The sequence below is a fragment of the Spermophilus citellus genome (assembly GCF_964194105.1).
Source record: "Spermophilus citellus genome assembly, chromosome: 6".
NCBI lineage: Eukaryota > Metazoa > Chordata > Mammalia > Rodentia > Sciuridae > Spermophilus > Spermophilus citellus.
Window position 1 is genome coordinate 97,992,886 of NC_138187.1, and position 22,783 is coordinate 98,015,668.

A 22,783-nucleotide genomic window follows, 5' to 3' on the forward strand; every position below is an offset into this window, starting at 1 on the left:
TAAATTGCTGTCAGGTGTTCTTCAGAAGAGCAGTGAATTTGAAAGTTGTTCAAGTGTCACAGGACTAATAGCCATTTATTTCAAAAATTGATATTACATTTGGGTGTCTGAAAAAACTCAGTCATTTAAAATCTGAACTGTATAGGTGCCATACAAAAGGAAGCTTTTTCTGCCTACTCACTACCATGTCACAGGTAGTCAGTGACATTTGACAAACATTCTGTAATTATAATACATGTTCACCAAAAATAATTTATTCTTTTTCTCAGGTTAATCTGAAGCGACCATGTCCTTTCTGGGCAGAAGATGGCCACTGTTCAATAAAAGACTGTCATGTGGAACCCTGCCCAGAGGTATAATAAATAAATAAAAATAAAACAATAGCAAAAAACTTGCTTTCTCTTGACTTGAAATAAACATAACCTCTTTATTTTAGACTGATGTCAATGGATTTGAACTTAAAAAATTCACATGCTTTCAGCTCTGCTTTATAACCAGATTATTGAACATTTATTTTATACTTGTCACTAAAATGGGTTTAGAGATACTTTTGGATTGGAAGTATACGTACTCTGTTTCTGAAATGGAAGGAAGGAAAATCAGAGCCTGATGTTGGATTAGATACACTATTATTGGCTTTTATTTCATACTTTATTGAATGTTTATATCTTGTTTCATAGACCAAAATGGGGGGAAAAAGTACTGGATACTATACTTCAAATTTAGGATGGGAATTTCAGTGGGTAAAGTGAGAACATTTCAGATTTGGAATTGTGTTTTCATTTGGCCTTTAACAAGTTTTTTTGTCCTTAAAAATAGTAAAAGAAAGGGTTGAGGTTGTGGCTCAGTGGTAGAGTGCTCGCCTAGCACATGTGAGGCACTGGGTTAAAACCTCAGCACCACATAAAAAATGAAATAAAGATATTATGTCCACCTACAACTAAAAAATAAATATATTTTTAAAAAAGATGGTAAATTAAAAGAAATAGTAAAAAAGAAAAGCATGGGACTGATGTCCATTCTAAAAGGAAAATTCTTTTTTTTTTTGTACTAGAGATTTAACCTAAGGATGCTTTCCACTAAGCTACATCTTCAGCCCTTTTTGTTTTTTAAATTATTTATATATATATTTTAATTGTTGATGAACCTTTATTTAATTTATTTATTTATATGTGGTGCTGAGGATCAGACTTACTGCCTCGTACATGCTAGGCAAGTGCTCTACCATTGAGCCACATGCCTAGCCCACCCCTTTTTATTTTGAGATGGGGATGTCACTAATTTGCTGAAGCTAGCTGGCTTTGAACTTGCAGTTCTCCTGCCTCAGCCTCCAGAGTCCCTGGGATTACAGGTGTGCACCACTTTACCTGGAAAATTATTTTTGAAACTTTTTTTTTTACTTTTGAGACAATGCTTTGCTAAATTGCCAAGGCCTGCCTTGAACTTGTGTTCCTCCTGAGTCAGCCTCCCAAGTCACTGCAAGTTGCTGGGAAATGAAATTGACCAAATTATTCTATTCTATTGTGTGCATGTATAAACATGTAACAATGAATCCCAATGTTATGTGTAATTGTAATGCACCAGTAAAAAGGTAAAAAAGAAACTGTTTCTTACCATAAAATTAACATCAGTAAAATACTGATGTCTAATCTATAAAACTGAATTATAGCAAAAACTGTTAAAAAAAAGTTTATACATATGGTAGGCAAGTGCTCTGTCACTAAGCTCCACATCCAGCCCTGCTTTGCCCATTTTTAAATGAAGTTGTTTTCTTACTCTTGAGTTGTGAATTGTAAGTTATTTGGCTTTGATATAGATTATGTATTTCTAAATTGTTTGCTTTTCAAGTCAATTCACTGTCTATCACGGATTATCTTCCTTTTTTAAGTTTCTAGTAATAATAAACTGTTTAGTCAGCTTTTTTGCTGCTGTGACAGAAAGACTTGACAAGAATTTTAGAGAAGGAAAAGTTTGGTGCTCATGGTTTTAGAGATTTCAATGCTCTAGTCTGACGCTTATGGTCTCAGAGGTACTCTGTTGCTCTGGGTCTGAGGTGAGGCACAACACCATGGTGGAAAGGTTTTGGAGGAGGAAAGCAGCTCAGACATGGCAATCAGGAAGTGAGGAGAGAGCTCCATTAACTAGGGGAAAAAATATAAACCACAAAGGCATGTCTCTGGTGATCCACCTCCTCCAGCCACACTCTATACCTACTTATAGGTACAGCCCAGTTAATCCATATTAGGGGATTAATGGCACTGATTGTGTTAGGGAACTCATAACCAATTATTTCACCTTTGAACTTTCTTTCATTGTCATATACATGAGCTTTTGGGGGACAACCATAACAGAAATTAAAGTGTTAAATTATAGAAGAACCCCAAACATAGGAAATCAAACACATAGACATTTAAAGATCCCCATTCCTCTTCTCCAGAGATACTCACCTTCTTATTGATTCTTCATGTAAGGTGAAGATTTTTGTATTTGTCTGTCTTTGGGGAAAAATTTATTAGGCATTTCATATTGTACCCAACCTTGTGATGCAGTTTGCTTTCTAGAATTTGAAATCTAATTTAATTGTGAAGGTTACTTTGTAGTTTACAGACTGCTTCATGTTATTTGAATTAGTGGCAATTATCAAGTCCAAGTTTTATGGTTGATTTTAGTAGTTTTTTTTTAAATTTACCATTGCTTTTAATAATTCTTTTGGGGGATGTTTTTGTTATTTATGGCAATTTCTGCATGACCTGTATCTAAAATTTGATTAAGTCATTATGTTCTCCAGCAAATCTTTTATAAAGCTTCTAACTTTTAGCAAATTATACTGACAGGAGTACATACAGTAGTCAGAGGGTGCTTCCGGTTAATATTTATTTCAGAATATAAAAATTCAGAGTCCTATAACTGTGACTATCTAGATTTTACTTGAGTTTTATAATTTTCTCTCCTGCCCCCTATAGATGTGTTAGAAAAAAATACTTAAGTGATAAAATATTGGCAGCAAGTAATATTTTTATCTACATAGTCTCATTGATTAGAGAAAATAATTTATCATGATCATTATTTGTATTCTTCATCCTGACGGGAAATATTTGTTCTGAATATTTTGTTAAAATTTATGTAATATGAACAATTTTTAATAGGTAACTTGCAGTTATTTGCTAGCCCATAAGTAGTCAAGTTTAGAATTCAGTCCTGAGTTGATCAAAGGATCAATCTGGGATTGTTTTCTTTCAGGTATGATTTTTGTTCTATTTGGAAATACTTTATAAATTCATTTATTAAAGCCTAACATGAATGATTAGCTTTGTGGAAAAAAATGCTGGACCTAACATTTTTTCCATTGGTAAATCCTAGATTATGTAGATTGATAAACCTTAGGGTTGCCTGTGAAATCTGATTCTTCTCTTCTTGTAATCCATAATTGCCTAAATTTTAAATCTCAGCAGAAATTAAAGTTGAGCAAAGTATATGAAATATTTTTGAAAAATTTAAAAGCTTCCTTTTCTGTAGTTAGAAAGTTTATGGAAAAGTGTCAGTTTTTTACCTTAAAATAATGTGAATTATAAAGAATAAATAGCATTAAAAATTATTAGAGCTGAATTTTGGACACTTTGACATACTAGTCTATAAACAGGTATAATTCTTTGCTTTTATCCCAAGAGTATTATGAAAACATTTTGAATGAATGTGTATTTGCTCCCCATAGGATAAAATGCTTTGAATCACTTTCTAAATTGTTGTTGTTGTTCTTTTAAGAGTAAAATTCCAGTTGGAATTAAAGCCGGGCTTTCTAATAAGGTGAGTCACTTCTTCCTTGAATATTTCTGCTTTACAAAGTAACACTTGTCATTTATAATACTTGACAATTGTTGCAGCAGAAAACCATAGTATAGTTAGTTGGGCCTGGAGATGTTTTGCCTCTGGATTCCAAGTCCCTAATCCTTGCAGCAAGCAGAAAGGTCCTATATTCCTAGCTTGTTTTGAAGTTATTTCAGGTCTGTCTGTGGAACTTTTAGAAGAACTTTGAACTGTAATTTAGTGTCAGATCACCTATTCAACAAGTGTTTTTATCACAGGGTGCTTTTAATCTTCTCTTTCAATTAGTCTACCTGTTAGATTCAGGATTCTATTGGATGAAGAAAATAATTAGGCTCTTTTGAGCAGAGTGCATTTTTAGATGTTGTTAAACTGCCCCTTATTAAAGATTACCTTTTTATTCTTAGGAGCATGCCATAATTAATTTTTCCATTTATATTTTTGGGTACCAGTTTACTTTTGGTTTTTCACTGTTGGACATGTGTAATGAAGATCATCATACCCTCTTTCTGCCTTCCTCTTGTGCATCCTCTCCATTTTCTTCTTGCACTCTTGCCCATGTATTGTATGTGCTCACTTTCTTATATCTTTGTTTCAAATCTATAATAAAACCATATAAAGGCAGTTAAAGCCCACAACACCTCCTCAATTCCATATGTTTTCTCCCCCCTCAGAAACCATTTTTCTGTGGTTTTATATTCTTGTTACGCTCTTATCCACAAGTATTATGTAGATTATTTTGTGTAATTTTTTTTTTAAATTTAGATATTTATTTCTTTATTTCTTCAGGTTGAAAACATTTTATTAGTTTATACTGTTAACAGTGTTTTCCTTCTCTCTCTCTCTCTCTCTCTCTCTCTCTCTCTCTCTTTTTCCTCCTTTTTTGGTAGCAAATTTGGGCCTCTTCATCTCTATACTGTGTGTTCCCCAGCTCTTTTTAGAAAGTGTCTCACTAAGTTGCCCAGGCTGCCTCAGCCTCCAAAGTAGCTGGGATTATAGACATGTGCCACAGTACCCAGCCTTTACTTATTCTTAGGTTTTGAATTTTTTTCTCTTTTGATGTCTGTGGATCTTGTTCATTCATTCTGATAACTATATAGTAGTCAGTTATATGACCTTATACGGAGTAAAAGTCCTCTATACATCAACATTTCACTTGTTTCCAGTTTTTGCTATTGCAAAAAATGATGCACTAGTATTTTGTTTCATTGTGCACATAGGTAATGTTCCTCTAGGTATGGGTTTAGAAGTAGGATTGCTGGACCATAGGCCATGCCTGTCTCTACATTACAAGACGGTAACAAATAACTCTGGAAGGTGATCCTGCCTTTTGTTTTTAAATAGTTGCCTTAAATATGGTCTCATTAATAACACTGCTAAAGTTTTAAGAGTTTATACATTTTTATAACTCTAGATTGTATTAAATTTCTATCCCAAATGAGTTTTCCAATTTGTCATCACCAATGCACTGATGCCAGTTGTTAAAATGTTCATCCTTGCTTGTTTTATAGGTAGAAATTTGTGCCTCGTTTTTATTACTATTTATTATATATGTTAGGCATTTTGATAATAGGATGTATCTATTTAATGTATATCTGTATTGACAGATTGTTCTGCTAGTGGAAGCTGAGCAAGAGAAAGTTGTTCTTAAACTTATGGTTAACTTCCTTGCAGTACTTGAAAGTGGCAAACAATACCAAAGAATTACAAGATTGTGAGCAAGCTAATAAACTGGGAGCAATTAACAACACATTAAGGCAAGTTTAAATTATTAGTATTAAAAGATATTCTCTTGTTTAGTTTAATATCAATAATCTTTTTTCTTGAGATTGTGGAAAATCATTTTTGCTAAACATTAAATTTTCAGCTAATATTTGATAATAATAAACTTAAATTCCATAATAATTTTGCCTCTTTCTTGGCCTTTTTGTTTTTAAATTTCTGTGATGTATCATAAATAGCAAATATATTAAAAAGTAGAAATTTAGATTACTCAGGGCTTATGGGTTTTGAAACTTTTTTATAAATAGTAGTTCAGTCTACATATTTAATTTGAATGTTATATTTTGAATGATAATTTATTACCATAAGTTTCATAGATTTTTTTTTCTACTGACTTCATTATTTACTCTAAGCAGACATTTGTTTTTGAAGGCCAATATAAATCATTTATAAATAGTTCCAGCTTATGCAGTATAAAATAACTGAATGTAATCTGTTAGGAATAGATTATTACAGACATTCTTTTTAACTTTCAATTGTTTGTATTTGTGCACATAATTGATAAGACTCATAATAAATTTAGTAATCTTATTTAAATTAAAAATATTAATATAGAAAAGTAAAAGGGGTAATATAATAAATGCCTTTATAACTCATTTCAAATAAACAAACCTCCAGAGCAGAGAGATTGTTCTTGTCCTTCACATTTTTGCAAACAGTTGGTAATGTTTGATTACTGAAATGGCTACAGAAATTACTGAATGCTATGGAAAAAAGTAAAACAGGGAAGAAGAATATAGAAGGTTCAGAGTGAAGGGGGTGGCACTGTTTGAAATTGGGTGGTCAGGGGAAGACCTGAGTGATAACAGGACATTTGAGTATAGTATTGAAGAAGGTGAAGGCTGAAGTTACCATATGGCTGCCTGGGAGTGTGCATCCCAGGTAGTACCTGAAGTGTTCCTTAGGAGACCCGTGGCAGGGCATGCCTAGACTTTGAGGAAACACAAGAATACTGGTGTGGCTGGCCTACAGGGATCAAGGGCAAAGTAGTACAAGACAAGGTCAAAAAATGTAAAGGGTGGAGGTGGAGTGGGTGGGGTGGATGGAGATCTTGTAGAGCCTGGAAGGTACTTGTAATGAATATTGCTTTCATGGGAGTGGAATGCAAAAGGATCTTGAGCACAGGAATGAGAGTGTGTTTAGGGAGCCCTGTGCCATGCTTTAGAAGCCTGATTATGAGATATTGTAGTAATCCAGTTAAGACCTATGGTGGTTAGACAGTTGACAGCAGTGGAAACAATGGGAAGGTCAGATTCTGGACATATTTGAAGATAGGGCTGACAATATTTGCTGAAGGATTGGGTATGGAGTATGAAAAAGGAGCTTTATGGATGACTGTGAGATTCATGTTCTTGAGCATAGGAAGTTTTTTTTTTTTTTTTTTTTTTTTGTCTACATGTAGTATTCTATAGTATTTCCACCCTACTGTTGTTATCTGGATGTTTTCCACTAGGAGAACATTTCACAAACATTTTAGTGCACGTGTGCATTTCTAGGGAGAATATTACTAGGAATGAAATTAAGTACTGCCAAATGGTTTTCCAAAATTGCTGTATCAAGTTACATTACTGCGCTAACAGTGCCTAAAAGTTCTTAGTTCCACATCTTCTCTAACAATTGGTACTATAATTCTTAAATGGCTTCATTTTGAGGTATTATTGGCATACAATGCAGTGCACATATTTGAAATGCATATATACACATAAAATATCATCACAAGACAGTTTATCATATCTGTTCCCTTCCCTTCTTATCTCCTGGTTTCTCATGCTGCTTTTAAAAAAAAAAATACGTGTGTGTGCACGTGCGCGCGTGTGTGCGCAGTTGGACACAATACCTTTATTTAATTAATTTTTTTTTATGGTGCTGAGGATCAAACCCAGTGCAGTGCACATGCTAGGCAAGAGCTCTACTGCTGAGCCTTTTCTGACTACTCATTTCCCAATTGAAGACTGTAATTCACAGCAGCATCTTTATGGAAACATTGGGTTAAATCCAAGAAAGTCTTATGTAAATAGCTTTGCATCCATCCCCAAACTGTCTTTTTGAAAAGTTTAAATAGGTGACCTCTGGTTCCTTCTAGCCCATGTATAAATCACACTGGGTGAGCTCTGTTAGCTTTAGGTAAATATTCAGTTCTTTTCCACTAAAATGTCTTTAGGTAAGTATTAGATTGAAGTACTTAGCAAAGCCTTATCAAATAATAGTGCTCAAAGAAAAATGTTTTTGCAAGTCAGTCATATTGTTAACCAGAAAAAAGAAATTGACTTATTATTTTCAACATAAGATTTATCTTATTAAACAACAATAGTTATGTCATTTTTAGATCTTAGGCATTCTTGTTGTGGTGTCATATTTCACCTGAATCAACTATGATACAAAAGTTTTCATTAACTTATTAATTATTCCCATTGAAAAAATATCCTACATTAAATTGATTGAAAAACTATGTAGTGCAGCCAGCCTTACACACTTCATTGTTCATGGTTATGTAGCAGTTTATCTAAATAAATTCTTGGCTGTGATAGTACTACATTTAGGGATTATCTGATTTAATACTTTATACATATTTTTTACCTTGTTTTTTCCTTTGTGTAGTGAATAAGGAAGGGAAGCAACATGATGCTTCTCTGATAGATGTTTGCCATCATGTGTTCAAGACAGAAGGCCTGCAAATAGATAAAAATGGATGTGGGTCAGAGTTTGAATTAATACAGTTGTTCCTTTTCAAGTTAGAAATATTTGCCATAGATTTTGCTAAATGATGAGATAGAATGTAAGATGAATGATAACTCCATGATGAAAGTGACTTTGGTGTAACTAATGATAGTACATTAGATTGAGAGATTGTAGAAATGCTGTTCTTAGTATTTTGGATTCTATCAATATAGAAAGCAATTTCAATTTTTAAAATTTTGAAAGTTAATGTAGTTCCTACTTAAGGAAAAACAAACATTACTATAATTTCTAAGTCATTTGAAAAAGCCAATTTGATTTTATGTTTATAAGTTTTATGTATTTATAAATTAATTTTTTGTCAAAATTATTAATATTTTAATGGTACTGGGGATTGAACCCAGGGATACTCTACCACTGAGCTACATCCCCAGCCCTTTTTTAAATTTTAAGACAGATTCTTACTAAGTTGTCCAGGATGGCCTTGAACCTGGATCTTCCTGCCTTTGCTTCCTGAGTGGCTGTGATTACGGACATGCAGTACAGTGACTGCCTCAAAATTGTTTTGGAGCTAGGGATAATAATCATTTTAATATAGTTAAGAAATATAAATTACTTGTGGAAATTACTATATCTGTGTTTTTCATATGACTTGTTTTTATTATTCATGTATCCACTAATAATGAAATTTGTGATTCATCTAATAAAAAATGACCTTAGATTATTGTTTTAATTACACTTGAATACATTGTTAGAATTTTTAATTCCAAGGTGAAAGATTTTTCTTTTTATTCCTCTTTCCTGTAGTAATCAAAGCAAAGAAGCTTTCATTGACTGGGCAAGATATGATGATTCACAGGATCACTTTTGTGAACTTGATGGTAATAAAAAAAATTGTTGTAATTAGATTATCTTAACTTTATCCTTTTTAGTAAGACATTTAAATAAAAATATAATTTGAATTACAGCTTAACACTGGATTTTGCTATGTAGGTCTTATTTATAATAACATATATGGAGAACCTGTGTTCCTGGTGTTAAGCACATTAAATACTTTTGTCTTTACAGCTAGCTTAATGGGTATATATAATTTTATGTCTGAGAAAACTGAGTGTCAGAAAGACTAAACAACTTGCTCCAAATCACACTAGCAAGAGGCTGAGGCAGAATTTAGTCCTGAATTCAAAACCTGTGTTCTCTCCACTACAACATACCATGTCTTATGCATCTTCATTTGAGGACACTTGGTTATAATATGTGAACATATTATAAAATGTTTACACTGGAATTTGCTGGAAGTTTCAACAAACTCATATAAAGATGTCCTCCAATATTGGGAGGATGATAATTGGACTTCTCCACAGCAGTGTCTCTTTCCAAGAAAAAATACACAGAATACTATTCGGCAGGGCAACTACCACTTCCTTAATAGAAGGTAATTGCTGTGACTCAAAACTTTTGATCTATAGGATATTTCCATAGAGCTGCTGTGTAGTCTGAAACCATTGATTTGGCCTCTCTTCAACCTTTTATTTTCATATTGTTAAATTTTTGGTGGCAGGGAAGAATTGGGTTCAAGCATGCACAGTTGGAAATGGATAGAAGTTTTCTGAATTCTTCAAGGATCTAAAGTAATCATACCAATTTATAAATGTTTAAAAAGGGTTCACAGGTAGAATTGTGCTATTCTATTAATTGTGCTATTAATCTGTGAAGTATATTATAGTGGGCTTCTACTATAGGATGGTGAATTGAGAAGAATAATGGAAGATGGAATGTTATCATTGCTTATAAATTTCAGCAAAGAAATTAAAAATATTTGCAAGATTTCTTTGCTAATTTGTATGTATATACATATATGCAATTAAGGAAATAGTCTCCATTATGATATTTAGAATTGGCAGGTTTTGTTAGCAAGACATTGTATCTATATTAAGAACTCTTATCACTGCTTACGCTTATTTAGTCTTTTGTTCTATTTGAGTTTGGTGTTTAACACTGTGGTCACTTCTTTCCAATTTATCATTTACCTGTTTGATTAAAATAAAATAATTCAGTCGTGGTTATTTAATAGGTTTTCTGATTAGTCATTTCTGTGAATATATACATTTTATAGTAAATTGGGTATTTCATAAAATACTACTTAGTTGCAAGCATTATTTGTATAAATAAGTTGATGTGCTACATTTCCCATTATTAAATACATGTTAACTATTTTTTAAAATATTACTTTCTTAAATTGCTGAAATGAAAGAGATATCCTATAAGAATTTAAATAAAATAAAATCACTCTTTAAGATTTTTAGAATTACATATTTTAAATAGGAATTTTATATTTTATGTAATTCTTATGCAAATAAAACCATGCTACTTACTAATTGGGTTGCTGCTACTCTTTTGCATAGTAATGTTCATCTGTTTCCTAGTGATTTATAGATAATTTTTTTATTATAGTCAGTGAAGCTTTTAGAATCATTGTTTAGTTATTCCTGTTATCAAAATTCAGTAGATTAAAATTAAACTTGAAGAAAATTAACTCCAGTTTATTAGGGAAAATATCCATGTTTCTATTTCTTGCTGTTTTGTTGTTGGTGTTGTCTCTGTTTGAATGGAAGATGATCTCTAAAGATCAAATAGTTTTTAATAATTTGGCAGTTTAATAGTCACTAAGGTAAGCTGCCCTTCCTATCCTACTCTTATTTTTTGCTATTGTCTTTATTCATGGCTTGACTCCTCTCTGGTTCATGTTTCTGCTCAAATGTCAAAGAAGGCTTCTCTCATGTCTATACAGAATAGTAACCAGGGTCATTCTCAGACTCTCTGCACTTCTGGTTTCCATCCACCCATCCCCCGCACTGACAACCACCTGATGATATGTGGCCTTTTATTTAGGCTGTGAGTTCATGGTCCTCTTCAGTTAGATTGCAAGCTGCTCAAGGGCAAAGGGCTTTCTCTTGCTGGCTCTCTACTGTATTAGTGCCTAGAATAGTGCCCTGACTGGTAGGTGCTTAATAAATATTTGTTGAATGAAGTAATTGGTTCATAAATCACCTAAATGGCATGATAGGTTTTTATTTTCATTTTCCCCCGTTTATTAATACATTTAAAGTACTGTTTAGAATAGTAGTTTTAAAATATGAAGATAAATGACTTGACAGCTTTATAAACTTAGATTCTCCTCTACTGTGTAGACCTTGTTTTAATAGTTAGTAGCAGTCTGGGATAGGGTTGATGATTGAGGGCTGTAGGCTTAATTATGAGTTCATAACATAATATTTTAAATATGTGATAAGCAAAAAACCTGAATCCTAAATTGATTATTCTTTGTTAATATAATGTTTTAAGAGATTGGTGGGTGACAGGACAGGGCTGAATATCTGACACACTAGAAAATGTGGCATGACCTTAAAAGCATTACTATTAAATTAGGGCAGTGAAAGGCAAATTCATTTGAGAAAAATGGTATTCTTAAGGAGGAAGAATAAGACAATAGTTCAATTTGATGAATTCCCATAATTAGAAATCTTGAGTCAGTGAAAGTCATTGAATCCCTAGGTAATAGTTGACATATACAATGAACAGCTTTGTAGAGGGAGGAAGAAGAGAAAATTTTCTTGAGGGAGGACATAGTACTGGGGGCAGAGGTCCTCTGTAGGCCACTTTTTGACCCAATGTAAGTTAACTGTTTTGTGTACTTTTATTTATATAGTGGAATATCTATAATTCTAGAGCTAGAAATAGAGCCAATATCTTATATTTTGTAAAGTTTGTTTCCATTTTCTGTGTTAGACATATACCATCTAATAATGGCAATTTGCAGTTACTTTTGTATTTTTTCTGTATCATAAAAATAGCTGATAATTCTTGGAAGACATGGATCAAGGTACCAGTTTCTCTTTATTCCCAACCGTGGTCATCAAATATCCAATGAGTTTTGTTTATTGATAGGAAAGTGTACTGTTAGATAAGGAAAGGAAGAGGGACATTAGTGATCACATTTGGCCCCATTATAAGCCATAAGTCTGTGTACTGTTTATTTAATCTCATGCCACCAAAAGGTGAGAAATACATTTATGCCAATGTAGGTGAGACTTGTGGAGCATAGTTACAATAATTTTATGGTCAGAAGTTTTTTTTAGGTATGAATTTATATGTTTCCTTTTTTGACTGGGAATGTGAGCCTTAGTAATTAGAATGTTTTTCTTTTTATCTCTGTTAAAATGTCCAAATAGTAGAGATTTAGGAAATCCTTATTTGGGTTTCATTGTGGAAAATAGTCAATTTTATGTGTTCGACAAATTTTTGAAAATTGCTCCTACATGTACTATTTTGAGAGTGAAAAACCACAATATATTAACACTAGTAAAATGAAGATTTTTAAAAACTAGAGCATTGCTCTATGAATAATCAGATTTGAATCACAAAGTATTGAGCCAGGTGCTTTTTAAGACCCATGAAGAGAGAGAGAGTAGCAGCGACTTTTTTTTTTTTTTTTAAATGGCATTAAGAGTTGAAACCAGGAATGCTCTGCCATTGAGTTCAATCCCCAGCCTTTATTAATTTTCTGTTTTTGAGACAGGGTTTCACTAAGTTGCCTAGGTTGGCCTTGAATTTGTGGTCCTTCTGCCTCAGCCTCCCAAATAGCCAGGATTATAGGCATGTGCCATTGCACTCAAGGAAATCTGTATTTTAAATATAAAATGTCTTAAAAAATCAGTTTCCAAGCCCATGGTAGTTGGGTATATATTTAGAGAAGAAATCATATAAGACAATAGAACTAGTTATGGTTCTGTTAGATCTGTTCATTCCTAGGTGGCTAAAACTAATAAGGTGAGGGATGTTCATTTTCTTAAGAGCACTGAGTATCCAAAGGAAAGGGAAAAGTTGCTTTTTTGTTTCAGATAGTTTGTCCAAGTTTTACAAATGCTGAGTCAAGTACAGTCACAAGTGTGTGAACCACTCTACCATGTAAGTTGGCAGTGACTTGAAAAACAGCATTTTCCCAGCTTTTGGGTAGCTCTGTTTGCATTATAATGCCAAATTCTAGGCAAATGGTGAGACATGGATGACTTTATGAATCATCTCTTGTTCAGATGAGAGATCTCCTGCTGCTCAGTATGTAGATCTGTTGCTGAACCCAGAGCGTTACACCGGCTATAAGGGGTCCTCGGCGTGGAGAGTGTGGAACAGCATCTATGAAGAGAACTGTTTCAAGTAATGGGGGGGGGGGAGGAGATATTTATTTCTGTTCTGAAAAGATTATGTATAAAAGTCAAACCATTTTATGTTTTGGGTTTTGTGTTCTTTTTTTAGGCCTAGATCTGTTTATCGTCCTTTAAATCCTCTGGCCCCAAGTCGAGGTGGGTTTTTATACATTTTCATGCTTTTGAAAATTGTTTATATTTTTATATTTTATATTTTTTTAATTTGAATGATTAACAAAATATGAGATTATTTTGTAGGTAAGTCTTAAGATTCCTATACATCTTCTATAGTTATCATCGTTTTTTGAGTGCCTGCTATGTGCCAGCCCTAAAATAGGAACTTTACATAGAATAAATTAGAATATGTGAATAATCCACATTCACCAGAGCTTTCCTGGGAAACTTTAAAAAATCTGAATGCCCTGTAGCAGTGAAGGACCTAGGCATCCATGTTTTTTAAATTCTGCAGATGGTTCCAGTGTGCAGCTCAGTTTCAAAACCAGTGGCTCATCACAGTGCTTCTGAAACCTGTGTGTGTGCAGATTCCCTCACAGCCTGGTTAGTGAACAATAGGCTCTGCTGCTGTAGGCATCAGTGGGGCACAAAGTCTGGATAAGCTCCCATGCACTGCCTGGAGTGCTCACCCCCCAGCACATTTTGAACAGGAAGAGAAGGAGTTGAGGCACTCAGACTGCACTCAGCAGAGCTCTATACCTCATTGTCCTGTAGGGGCCTTTTGCTACATGGACCACTTAAAATGTGGCCAGTATGAAACTAAGTTGTAAATTTTATTTACTTTTAATTCATTCAAATGTAAGAGTGTAAGATACTGTTACCACTAAACAGAGTTGTCTTGGTAGTTTGTTTTAGTAGGTAACATCAGTGCAATGCCATGTGCACTTTTTACTTTGAAAAATGTGACTGTTAGAAAAGCTTTAGGTGATGTATGGCTGGAGTGATACTTGGACCTACAGCATTGCTGAAGTCAGCTGGGATGTGCTCATTTTGTCCTCACTGAAAAACCAAACCCTGGGAACAACCCTCTTATTGACCTGCCAGTTCAATGTTTTCTTTAGACCAGGATTAAGAAATTGAATTTCCTGGGCTAGATTTGTATCTTTGGCCTTTCTCAGGGCCAGATAGACTTGGAAGAATTGAATGCATAGGCTGCTTATAGATGCTCACTGTCAAAATGTGGGAAATGTTCTCCAAATTCATTCTGAACTGCCTGGAGAAGGGAATTGGACCTTTAAAAAGGCTGCCATGGCTTCTTACCCTTTTACTGCTTTCACCTTAGAACTTTTCTCTTCAAACCTAAATGTTTTAATTATACAATTTTTTTTAATATTTATTTTTTTTTAGTTTTAGGTGGACACAATATCTTTATATTTTTATTTTTATGTGGTGTTGAGAATTGAACCTAGCGCCCCGCGCGTGCCAGGTGAGCGCGCTACTGCTTGAGCCACATCCCCATCCCCCAATTTTTTTTTTTAAAGAGAAAGAGAGAGAGAATTTTAATATTTATTTTTTAGTTTTCAGCAGACACAACATCTTTGTTTTTGTATGTGGTGCTGAGGATTGAACCCGGGCCGCACGCATGCCAGGCAGGAGCGCTACCGCTTGAGCCACATCCCCAGCCCCCCAAGTTTTTTTATATTTATTTTTTAGTTGTACACAATATCATCTTTATTTCACTTATTTATTTTTATGTGATGCTGAGGATCGAACCCAGGGCCTCACATGTGCTAGGCGAGCGATCTACCACTGAGCCCCAGCCCCAGCCTCATTAATTATACAAAATTTTATAAAAATTGAAGCAACAGAAGTTATATAAAGTGAAATAGAAAGCCTCCTCCCTTGCTTTCTGATTCACAGTAGAGTTTGGAAGGAATTCTTCCAACCTTTTCCATTGTTACCTTTTCTAAATTTAAAGCAGAAAATACAATCATTGACTTAAAACCACTGAGTACTGGGGCTAGGATTGTGGCTCAGCGGTAGAGCATTCCCCTAGCACAGGTGGGACCCGGGTTCGATCCTCAGCACCACATAAAAATAAAGACATTGTGTTGTATCCATCTACACCTAAAAAATAAATATTAAAAAAAAAAACATCAAGTACTAAGAAACTCATTTCCATGTTATGATAAATCAGACATGAAACTGCTAGAAAAGAAGAGAGGAACGAAATCGTTATGTAGAAAAGATAATGAAAGAAGAGGAGAAAGGAAGGAAAAAAGTATGAAAGAAGAAGAAGAAAGCTAGGCCAGAGGAGAGGCTGGGCTCCAGCTGTCACAGCTTTCCTGAAGTAGTTCCACAGCTCTTGCTGATCTGCTTGCAAGCCGTCATCACTGAAATGCTAGTAGAGAGCTCTTCAGCCTTCTCAGCTCTATTTCTCTGCATAACTCCTGAGTTGTAATAGCTAGGCCTCTATAGCTATTTTTCTAAAAGTTTTTGAGCACCAGAACATTTATTTCCCTCCAAAACACACAGTGGTCCATCAGAGATCCTCAAATGAAGCTGGCAGAAGTGATTTGTGGAGCCGAGAGCCCAGCCTCCTGGCCTTTTCCCACCTCTTGTGGCCCAGGGGCAGGCCCTCCCTGTGCAGGGCTGTGTTAGAGAGCAGTAATGGGAGAGAAGCTACTGTATACCCTTGCTAATTACTGAAATTAGGGTTCTTTATGGTTGTTTTAGTCACTTTCTGATGTCTTATTTTTTGCATAAAACATGGAAATCTTTAGCCTATATATTCTTATTATGCCATGTTTCAGGATGACTAAACACTGACCAAGGTTCATGATATAAGGAATACTTTAACAATAAGTTTTAATCCTATATTAAAAAGGATTTATTTTGGAACCTGAACTAAATTGAACTTGAAAATAAAGGCATTTTCTAAATTTTTTAATTTTCTCTTTTAGGTGAAGATGATGGTGAGTTGAAACTCTTGTGTTTTATGTTGACTCCAAGTATAGAAGAAATTATCAAAATTGGATTTTTTCCTCTTTTGATTCAAGAGAAAATGTTGATCCTTCTTTTTTTTCTTCAGAAAATAGCTATCAGTGACTGACAGAAAACAAGATTTTTAAAAATAAAGTTATTCTGTGTTAAAAATATATATATAAAGACCCTTTATCTAAGTGTGTAATATAGAAATCGGCTTCACATTCTAAGTTTCCTATTTTCTGGTTATTAAAATCTATTTGAATATATTCTGAGGAAATGTAGTACAGTTAACATAGTTTTACCTATAATGTTACTTCTTTATTTTCTTCCTGACTTCAAACTTTATAACATCAGTTCTCAGTGTAATACTTAATGAACAGTTGCTTACTTCAGGTGACTGAATGAATATCCATCATAAGATACCTCAAACAGCTGAGGTAGTGACTTCAGTTGAAGGTTTCCTTATCTGTGATCAAAGTCAGTGCACTGGGTAGGAGATGGGAAGAACACTGGGCCTTCCCTCAGGAGCTGACATGCATAGGAAGAATGATAAGCACTCTGCTTTATAATGAAGCTAAGAGGAGAAGTGTGTGGTTACCGCTATAAACTGGAGGTGATGCAGCTCCTCAGGTAAAGCAAGTCATATACTGCTGGAGTGATACGGGAAAGCTAACTGGAGGTAGTGGCTTTTGAGATGAATTTTAAGTAAAGGAACAGATTTGGGCCAGATTTGGACAACACAAACTTGGAGGAAATAGCATGAGCCTACAAGATGAGCAAGGAAAAGTCAAAAAGCCTGTTGGGAGACAATAAGACCACCCTGTTAGCAGTGGGAAAGACTATGTTATTGGTCCTTTGAAGTGCTGGATAGAGGCCAAACTAGAAGACTGAGATTTATCAGGTAGAGTTGAGATTTTTTTGAATAAACAGTTGAGATAATAATGATCCTTGGTAAGTTAAGTTGAATGAATGACTTTCTAGAGAGATGTTTGTGTAGTTTGTAAAGTATTAAAACTTAGGAGACAAAGGAAGTCCCATCATGGAATTAATCTCCTAGACTCTTTACCCAGCTTCTCTATATATTGGGTTTCTGTCACTCTTTTCTCAATTAAAAATATAGGAATTTAGGAGGTATAATAAAAATTCTATCCTTCTTGACTGACATCTTTTTTTTTTTCCTACCAAGAACAATATTGGTCCAGGAATAATTCTTTTTTAGTTCACAAAAATTATATATATTTATATGTCGAGCATGATGTTTTGAAGTGTATGCATTGTAGAATGGCTAAAACAAATTATTATATGTATTTCCTCACCTTTTGTGTGTGTGTGTGTGGCGGGGGTTCTGGGAATTGATTCCAGCGCCTTGTGCATGAGAGGCAAGTACTCTACCAGCTGAGCTATATCCCCAGCCCGTAACTTATTTTTAATGGCAACACTTAAAATCTTTTTGCAGCAGTTTTCAAGAATATAATACATTGATATTAACTGTAGTCATCATGTTGTATAGTAGATCTCTTGAACTTACTCCTACTGTCTGAATTTTTGTATGCTTTGCTATTCTTCTGAACCCCAGAAATAGATATTATGACATTAATACACAAATTAGTTAAGCTCCTTTCTAGTCTGTTCATTTGCTTTTCTGAAGAATTTTATTGAAAATTAAAGGTTTTAAAAATTATCCTTTGAAACTTAATCTTAGATTATTGAGGAAATATATCTAGCTTTATTGGCAAAAGGAAAAATGAAGTAAATAATAATTTGATTTTTGTATTCACTATTTTTTTCTGGAATTTATAAAAAGTACTGTGATTTTTTTTTCATTAAAAGCAAACTTATCCTCATGCTTTTGGATATTCAAAGCTTCAAAGAATTAAGATTTACTTAATATTGAGACTGAAATGTTTTTTAAAAACATTTTTAATTATTAAAATATCATTTATATGAACATTCTCCAAGGGCTGGGGTAGCACAGTGGTAGAGTGCTTGGCTAGCACACATGCCACATGCGGCCCTGGTTCAATTCTCAGCACCACATAAAAATAAACAAAATAAAGGAATCTATTTACAACTAAAAATATGTTTTTAAAAAACATTCTCCAGAGTTACTTAAATTATTTGGGGGCTTTATTTTATAGAATTGTATGCCTGTTTTCCATTTCACCCAAATCAGACATTTTTAGAGATAACTGTTTAATTTATCATAATAAGTATTTTATAGACCTAATTCATTCTAATTTATAAATGAACATTTAAAATATTTTAACCTGATTCTCTCTCTCTCTCTCTGTCTAGGAGAATCATTTTATACATGGCTAGAAGGTAAACTTAATGTCTGTTTTTTAAATTTATTGGCTTTTTGTACAAAGAAATATTTAGTATGTTTTTGTAAGTTTTAAGATTTTATTACCTAGACAACAAATTTTGACAGTGTTTAAAATAAATTAGCACATATTTTTAGGTTGTATATTTGGGGATAAAATTATATGAAAAGTTTGAGGATATTGGTCAGCCAAAAGCCAATGTGTGAATACACAGGCCAGATACTATCATTAGGCTTCCATAACTGTTCCCTAGTCTTATTCATTTTGTATGTAGTGCTCAACCAAACTATTTTTCTAGTAACCAGTAAGCAAATCTGTTTTTAAATAGAGGCATTCACCTTGGAAGGAAGTACTTTTTATGTGTAAAATTAGGGGAGACATATTGAATCCAGAAGGTTCTAAACATGTTTGCCCATGTTAATATAGTCCAGATTTCTCTAATTAAAATTAAGATAAAGCATTATAGATCCCAGTGTATTAGATGTTTTATCATTCCTTTATATTCTATAATGAAATATAAAATGTTACTGATAGAAAACTTAAATGTTCTCCCCGCCCACCCCTGGCCAAAGGTATAGACAGAGGTTTATTTAGGAAAGTAGGTACATATTTAAGGGAGAAGGGGGTGGCAGTCTCAAAAGAGGTGCTTTTAGGGTGAAATGAGGAATATGCACTTAAGGGAGAAGCAGGCTCTCTCCAGAGGGAGAGACAGCAAGCAGCCTGTTGGTGTGAAGTGAACCAACATTTTGATCATTTTGCTACTTGATAACAGATTTGATGAAAATTTTCATGTTATGTTAAATCTATTCATAGTGTGTTTTATTAAATCTATTCATAGTTTGTATCCCTTGTTATTATAACATTCAAAACTGTCCTTATTTTTAGGAGAGAGCTATATAGTAGAACTTAGTTTGTACTTTTTGGTTTCTGTCCATGACAATTTAAGTATTCTAGCAAGAATTCTGAATTAGAGAATGAGATCTGAAAAGAATTTTTTTCCTGTTTGAGGCTGCTTCCTCTGTGGTAGGGCACAAAGAGTAAATTAATGATCTGAAAGATCTTGACAAGATGCAAAGTAACCCACATAGATATTCTTACACTGAGAAAATTTGCCCAGTCTATAAAATGAGACTATACCTTACTTTCCAATATTGAAGCTCATTTCCCCCATGGAGAAGGTATTTAAAAACAAAATAAAACAACAAACCCTATTGGGTAATGAAAAAGGGAAAAGGCTAGTTGCTCTGCATCCACTGGATTCTTAAAACTTGTTATTCTCTGTTTTCATATATTTTTAAATTTTTTTTTTACAAGGAGTATTACTTCATCATGATGTGTGCTCAGTAAATTCTTAGCCTTAGTCATAGAAAGCCAATGCTGTTGCCTTCTGGGAGCTTGCAAGTCGCACCCTGAGAATGTGCACCTGCGGGAGCCTGGGCCTTTTATCTTACTCTGCATTAAGTTTTCATCATAAGTCAGTTTATTCGAAAGCCAGAATCTATGTTGTCTTCCAGTAAGAGAATCTAAATCTAATTGTTTATGTATTAATTCTCTATTTTTAATGTCCTTGAATCTTTAAAATAAGTCCATGTAAATAGAACCACCATTTGACCGTTATCCCACTCCTTGGCATATATCTAAGGGACTTTAAATCAGCATACTACAGTGATGTAGCCACATCAATGTTTATAGCAGTTCAATTCGTAATAGCTAAGCTATGGAACCAACCTAGCTACTCCTCAATAAAGAAAATGGGGAATATATATACACAATGGAATATTAGCCATAAAGAAGAATGGAATTATGGCATTTGCTGGTAAATGGCTGGAACTGGAGACTATCATGTTAAGTGAAATAAGCCAATCCCAAACAACTAAAGGCCAAATGTTCTCTCTGATATGTGATATACACTAAGGGGGTGGGGAGAATAGAAGTTAATTGCATTAGACAAAGAGGAAGAAAATGGGGATGGAAATAGGAAAGATAGTAGAATGAATCGTACATAACTTTCCTATGTTCATATATGAATACATGACCAGCATGTACAACCACAAGAATGGGAAGCTATACTCCCTGTATCTATAATATGTCAAAATACATTCTACTGTCATTTGTAACTAAAAAAAAAAAAACAATTAAAAAATTTTAAAGTCCATATACTGAATCTTATTGATTCAATCTCTTATCTAAATGGGCATGATTTCTTTTTCAATATTTTTCTGAATAGGTTTGTGTCTGGAGAAGAGAGTCTTCTATAAACTTATATCAGGACTTCATGCCAGTATCAATTTACATCTATGTGCGAATTATCTTTTGGAAGGTAATTAGATTTTTAAGTGGAAATTTTCTATTAGTGTAAAGGTTATTGGGGGAAGTACATATTCTTTAGAATGAAACATCCTCTTTACTAAAAGAACATAATGTATTTCTCTCTCTCTAGAAACCTGGGGTAAACCTAGCTGGGGACATAATATCAAAGAATTTAAACGCCGCTTTGACCCTGTGGAAACAAAGGGAGAAGGTCCAAGAAGGCTGAAAAATCTGTACTTTTTATACTTGATAGAGCTTCGAGCTTTGTCAAAGGTGGCCCCCTATTTTGAGCGTTCAATTGTTGATCTTTACACTGGAAATGTAGAAGATGATGCCGACACCAAAAGCCTTCTACTGAGTATATTTCAAGATACTAAGTAAGAATCCTGAACTCTGTTCAGATGAGGTGGTTCTTGAATGGCAATAAAAACTGACTACTAAAAGTCAGGAAAAGAAATCAGACCTGAGAAGGCAAATAAATGATCAATGGAATGGTAGCATTTGAAATTATTTCTAAAAATGCTAAATATAAGCATCTATAAAGCTTTGTTGCAGAAAGTTCTATACTTGAGAGCAGGCTATGTTTTATTTTTTTAAAATTGATTTTATTTTTTTAAATACACGGCAGCAGAATGTATTACAATTCTTATTACACATACAGAGCACAATTTTTCATATCTTTGTATAAAAGATTTTTAAATTTTATTTTTTTAAATACACGAGAGCGGAATGTATTATAATTCGAGAGAAGGCTATATTTTAAAATATGACTTAGGATTTTATGTAGTACCAGAATTTAACGTTCTTTCTACCAATTTTATGTTTGTCCTGATATTTAAACTTGAATGGTATCATGCTTAGTCTATCAAACTTAAGTGTACTGGTTAATATGAGCATGGAGAAGTTAGATCAAGAAGTACTTAAATTATTACATTTTTTAAGAAAGTGTTGTATATTTTTCACAGATTGATTTTCATTTTTTAGATATTTTGTCATGTAATTTCTTTAAAATATTAATCTTAAAATTTTAAAGCTTTGTCTTTATTGAAGAATGTATATGTGAATTCTTTGTCACCTTCCTGTGTTATAAGAAATATGAATTTTAAATACAGGGAAGAAAAGTCTACCAAAGCTCTAATATAAGATGCCTGAGTTTTTCATCTGTAACTTATTAATTATAACATTGTCGTTTCATCAGGTCATTTCCCATGCACTTCGATGAGAAATCCATGTTTGCAGGCAACAAAAAGGGGGCCAAGTCATTAAAGGTAAAAAAATATATATATATATTATTGAATGGGGGAGCTGGTGGGGAGCTGTTTGCTGTTGTCTTTTAATCTTGCTCATCTAGATCTTTTTATTCTCTAGTTCTCTGCCTTTTTGTAGTTAATTTGATTTTAAAAGCTTAGTTAGACTGAAAATATTTTCTGCATGATAGGAAGAATTCCGGTTACATTTCAAGAATATTTCCCGTATTATGGACTGTGTTGGATGTGACAAATGCAGATTATGGGGAAAATTACAGGTATGTGTAATGTCTTTTCTTTTGAAATTAAAATTTTCCACTGAGTTCAAAATTTTTATTAGAATGTCCTCATTGTTTATTGCATTAGAGTTTAGAAATAGGCAGATCCAAAGTGCAGTTTTGTTTTATTTTTTTATTTTTTAAATAACTTTATTTATTTTTTAATGTAGTGGTTAGGATTGAACCCAGTGCCTCAC

The 22,783-nt window shown here is 33.6% G+C and overlaps 1 protein-coding gene across 2 annotated transcripts in view; it reads left to right on the forward strand.

Moving 5' to 3' along the window:
- The window catches only part of ERO1B (endoplasmic reticulum oxidoreductase 1 beta), a 45,655-nt gene that overhangs the window by 16,316 nt on the left and 6,556 nt on the right, over window positions 1-22,783 (forward strand). Inside the window, exons 3-14 of one of the 2 annotated variants that reach the window (XM_081296946.1) lie at window positions 270-353; window positions 3,763-3,804; window positions 5,497-5,579; window positions 9,088-9,161; window positions 13,374-13,494; window positions 13,594-13,640; window positions 16,403-16,414; window positions 18,723-18,749; window positions 20,979-21,071; window positions 21,192-21,438; window positions 22,260-22,329; window positions 22,500-22,586. In XM_081296946.1, coding sequence (XP_081153072.1) covers window positions 270-353; window positions 3,763-3,804; window positions 5,497-5,579; window positions 9,088-9,161; window positions 13,374-13,494; window positions 13,594-13,640; window positions 16,403-16,414; window positions 18,723-18,749; window positions 20,979-21,071; window positions 21,192-21,438; window positions 22,260-22,329; window positions 22,500-22,586 — 987 coding nt within the window. Of the gene's footprint in view, window positions 1-269; window positions 354-3,762; window positions 3,805-5,496; window positions 5,580-9,087; window positions 9,162-13,373; window positions 13,495-13,593; window positions 13,641-13,953; window positions 14,045-16,402; window positions 16,415-18,722; window positions 18,750-20,978; window positions 21,072-21,191; window positions 21,439-22,259; window positions 22,330-22,499; window positions 22,587-22,783 lie in introns of those variants that run through there. The other variant, XM_081296945.1, reaches the window with a different exon arrangement.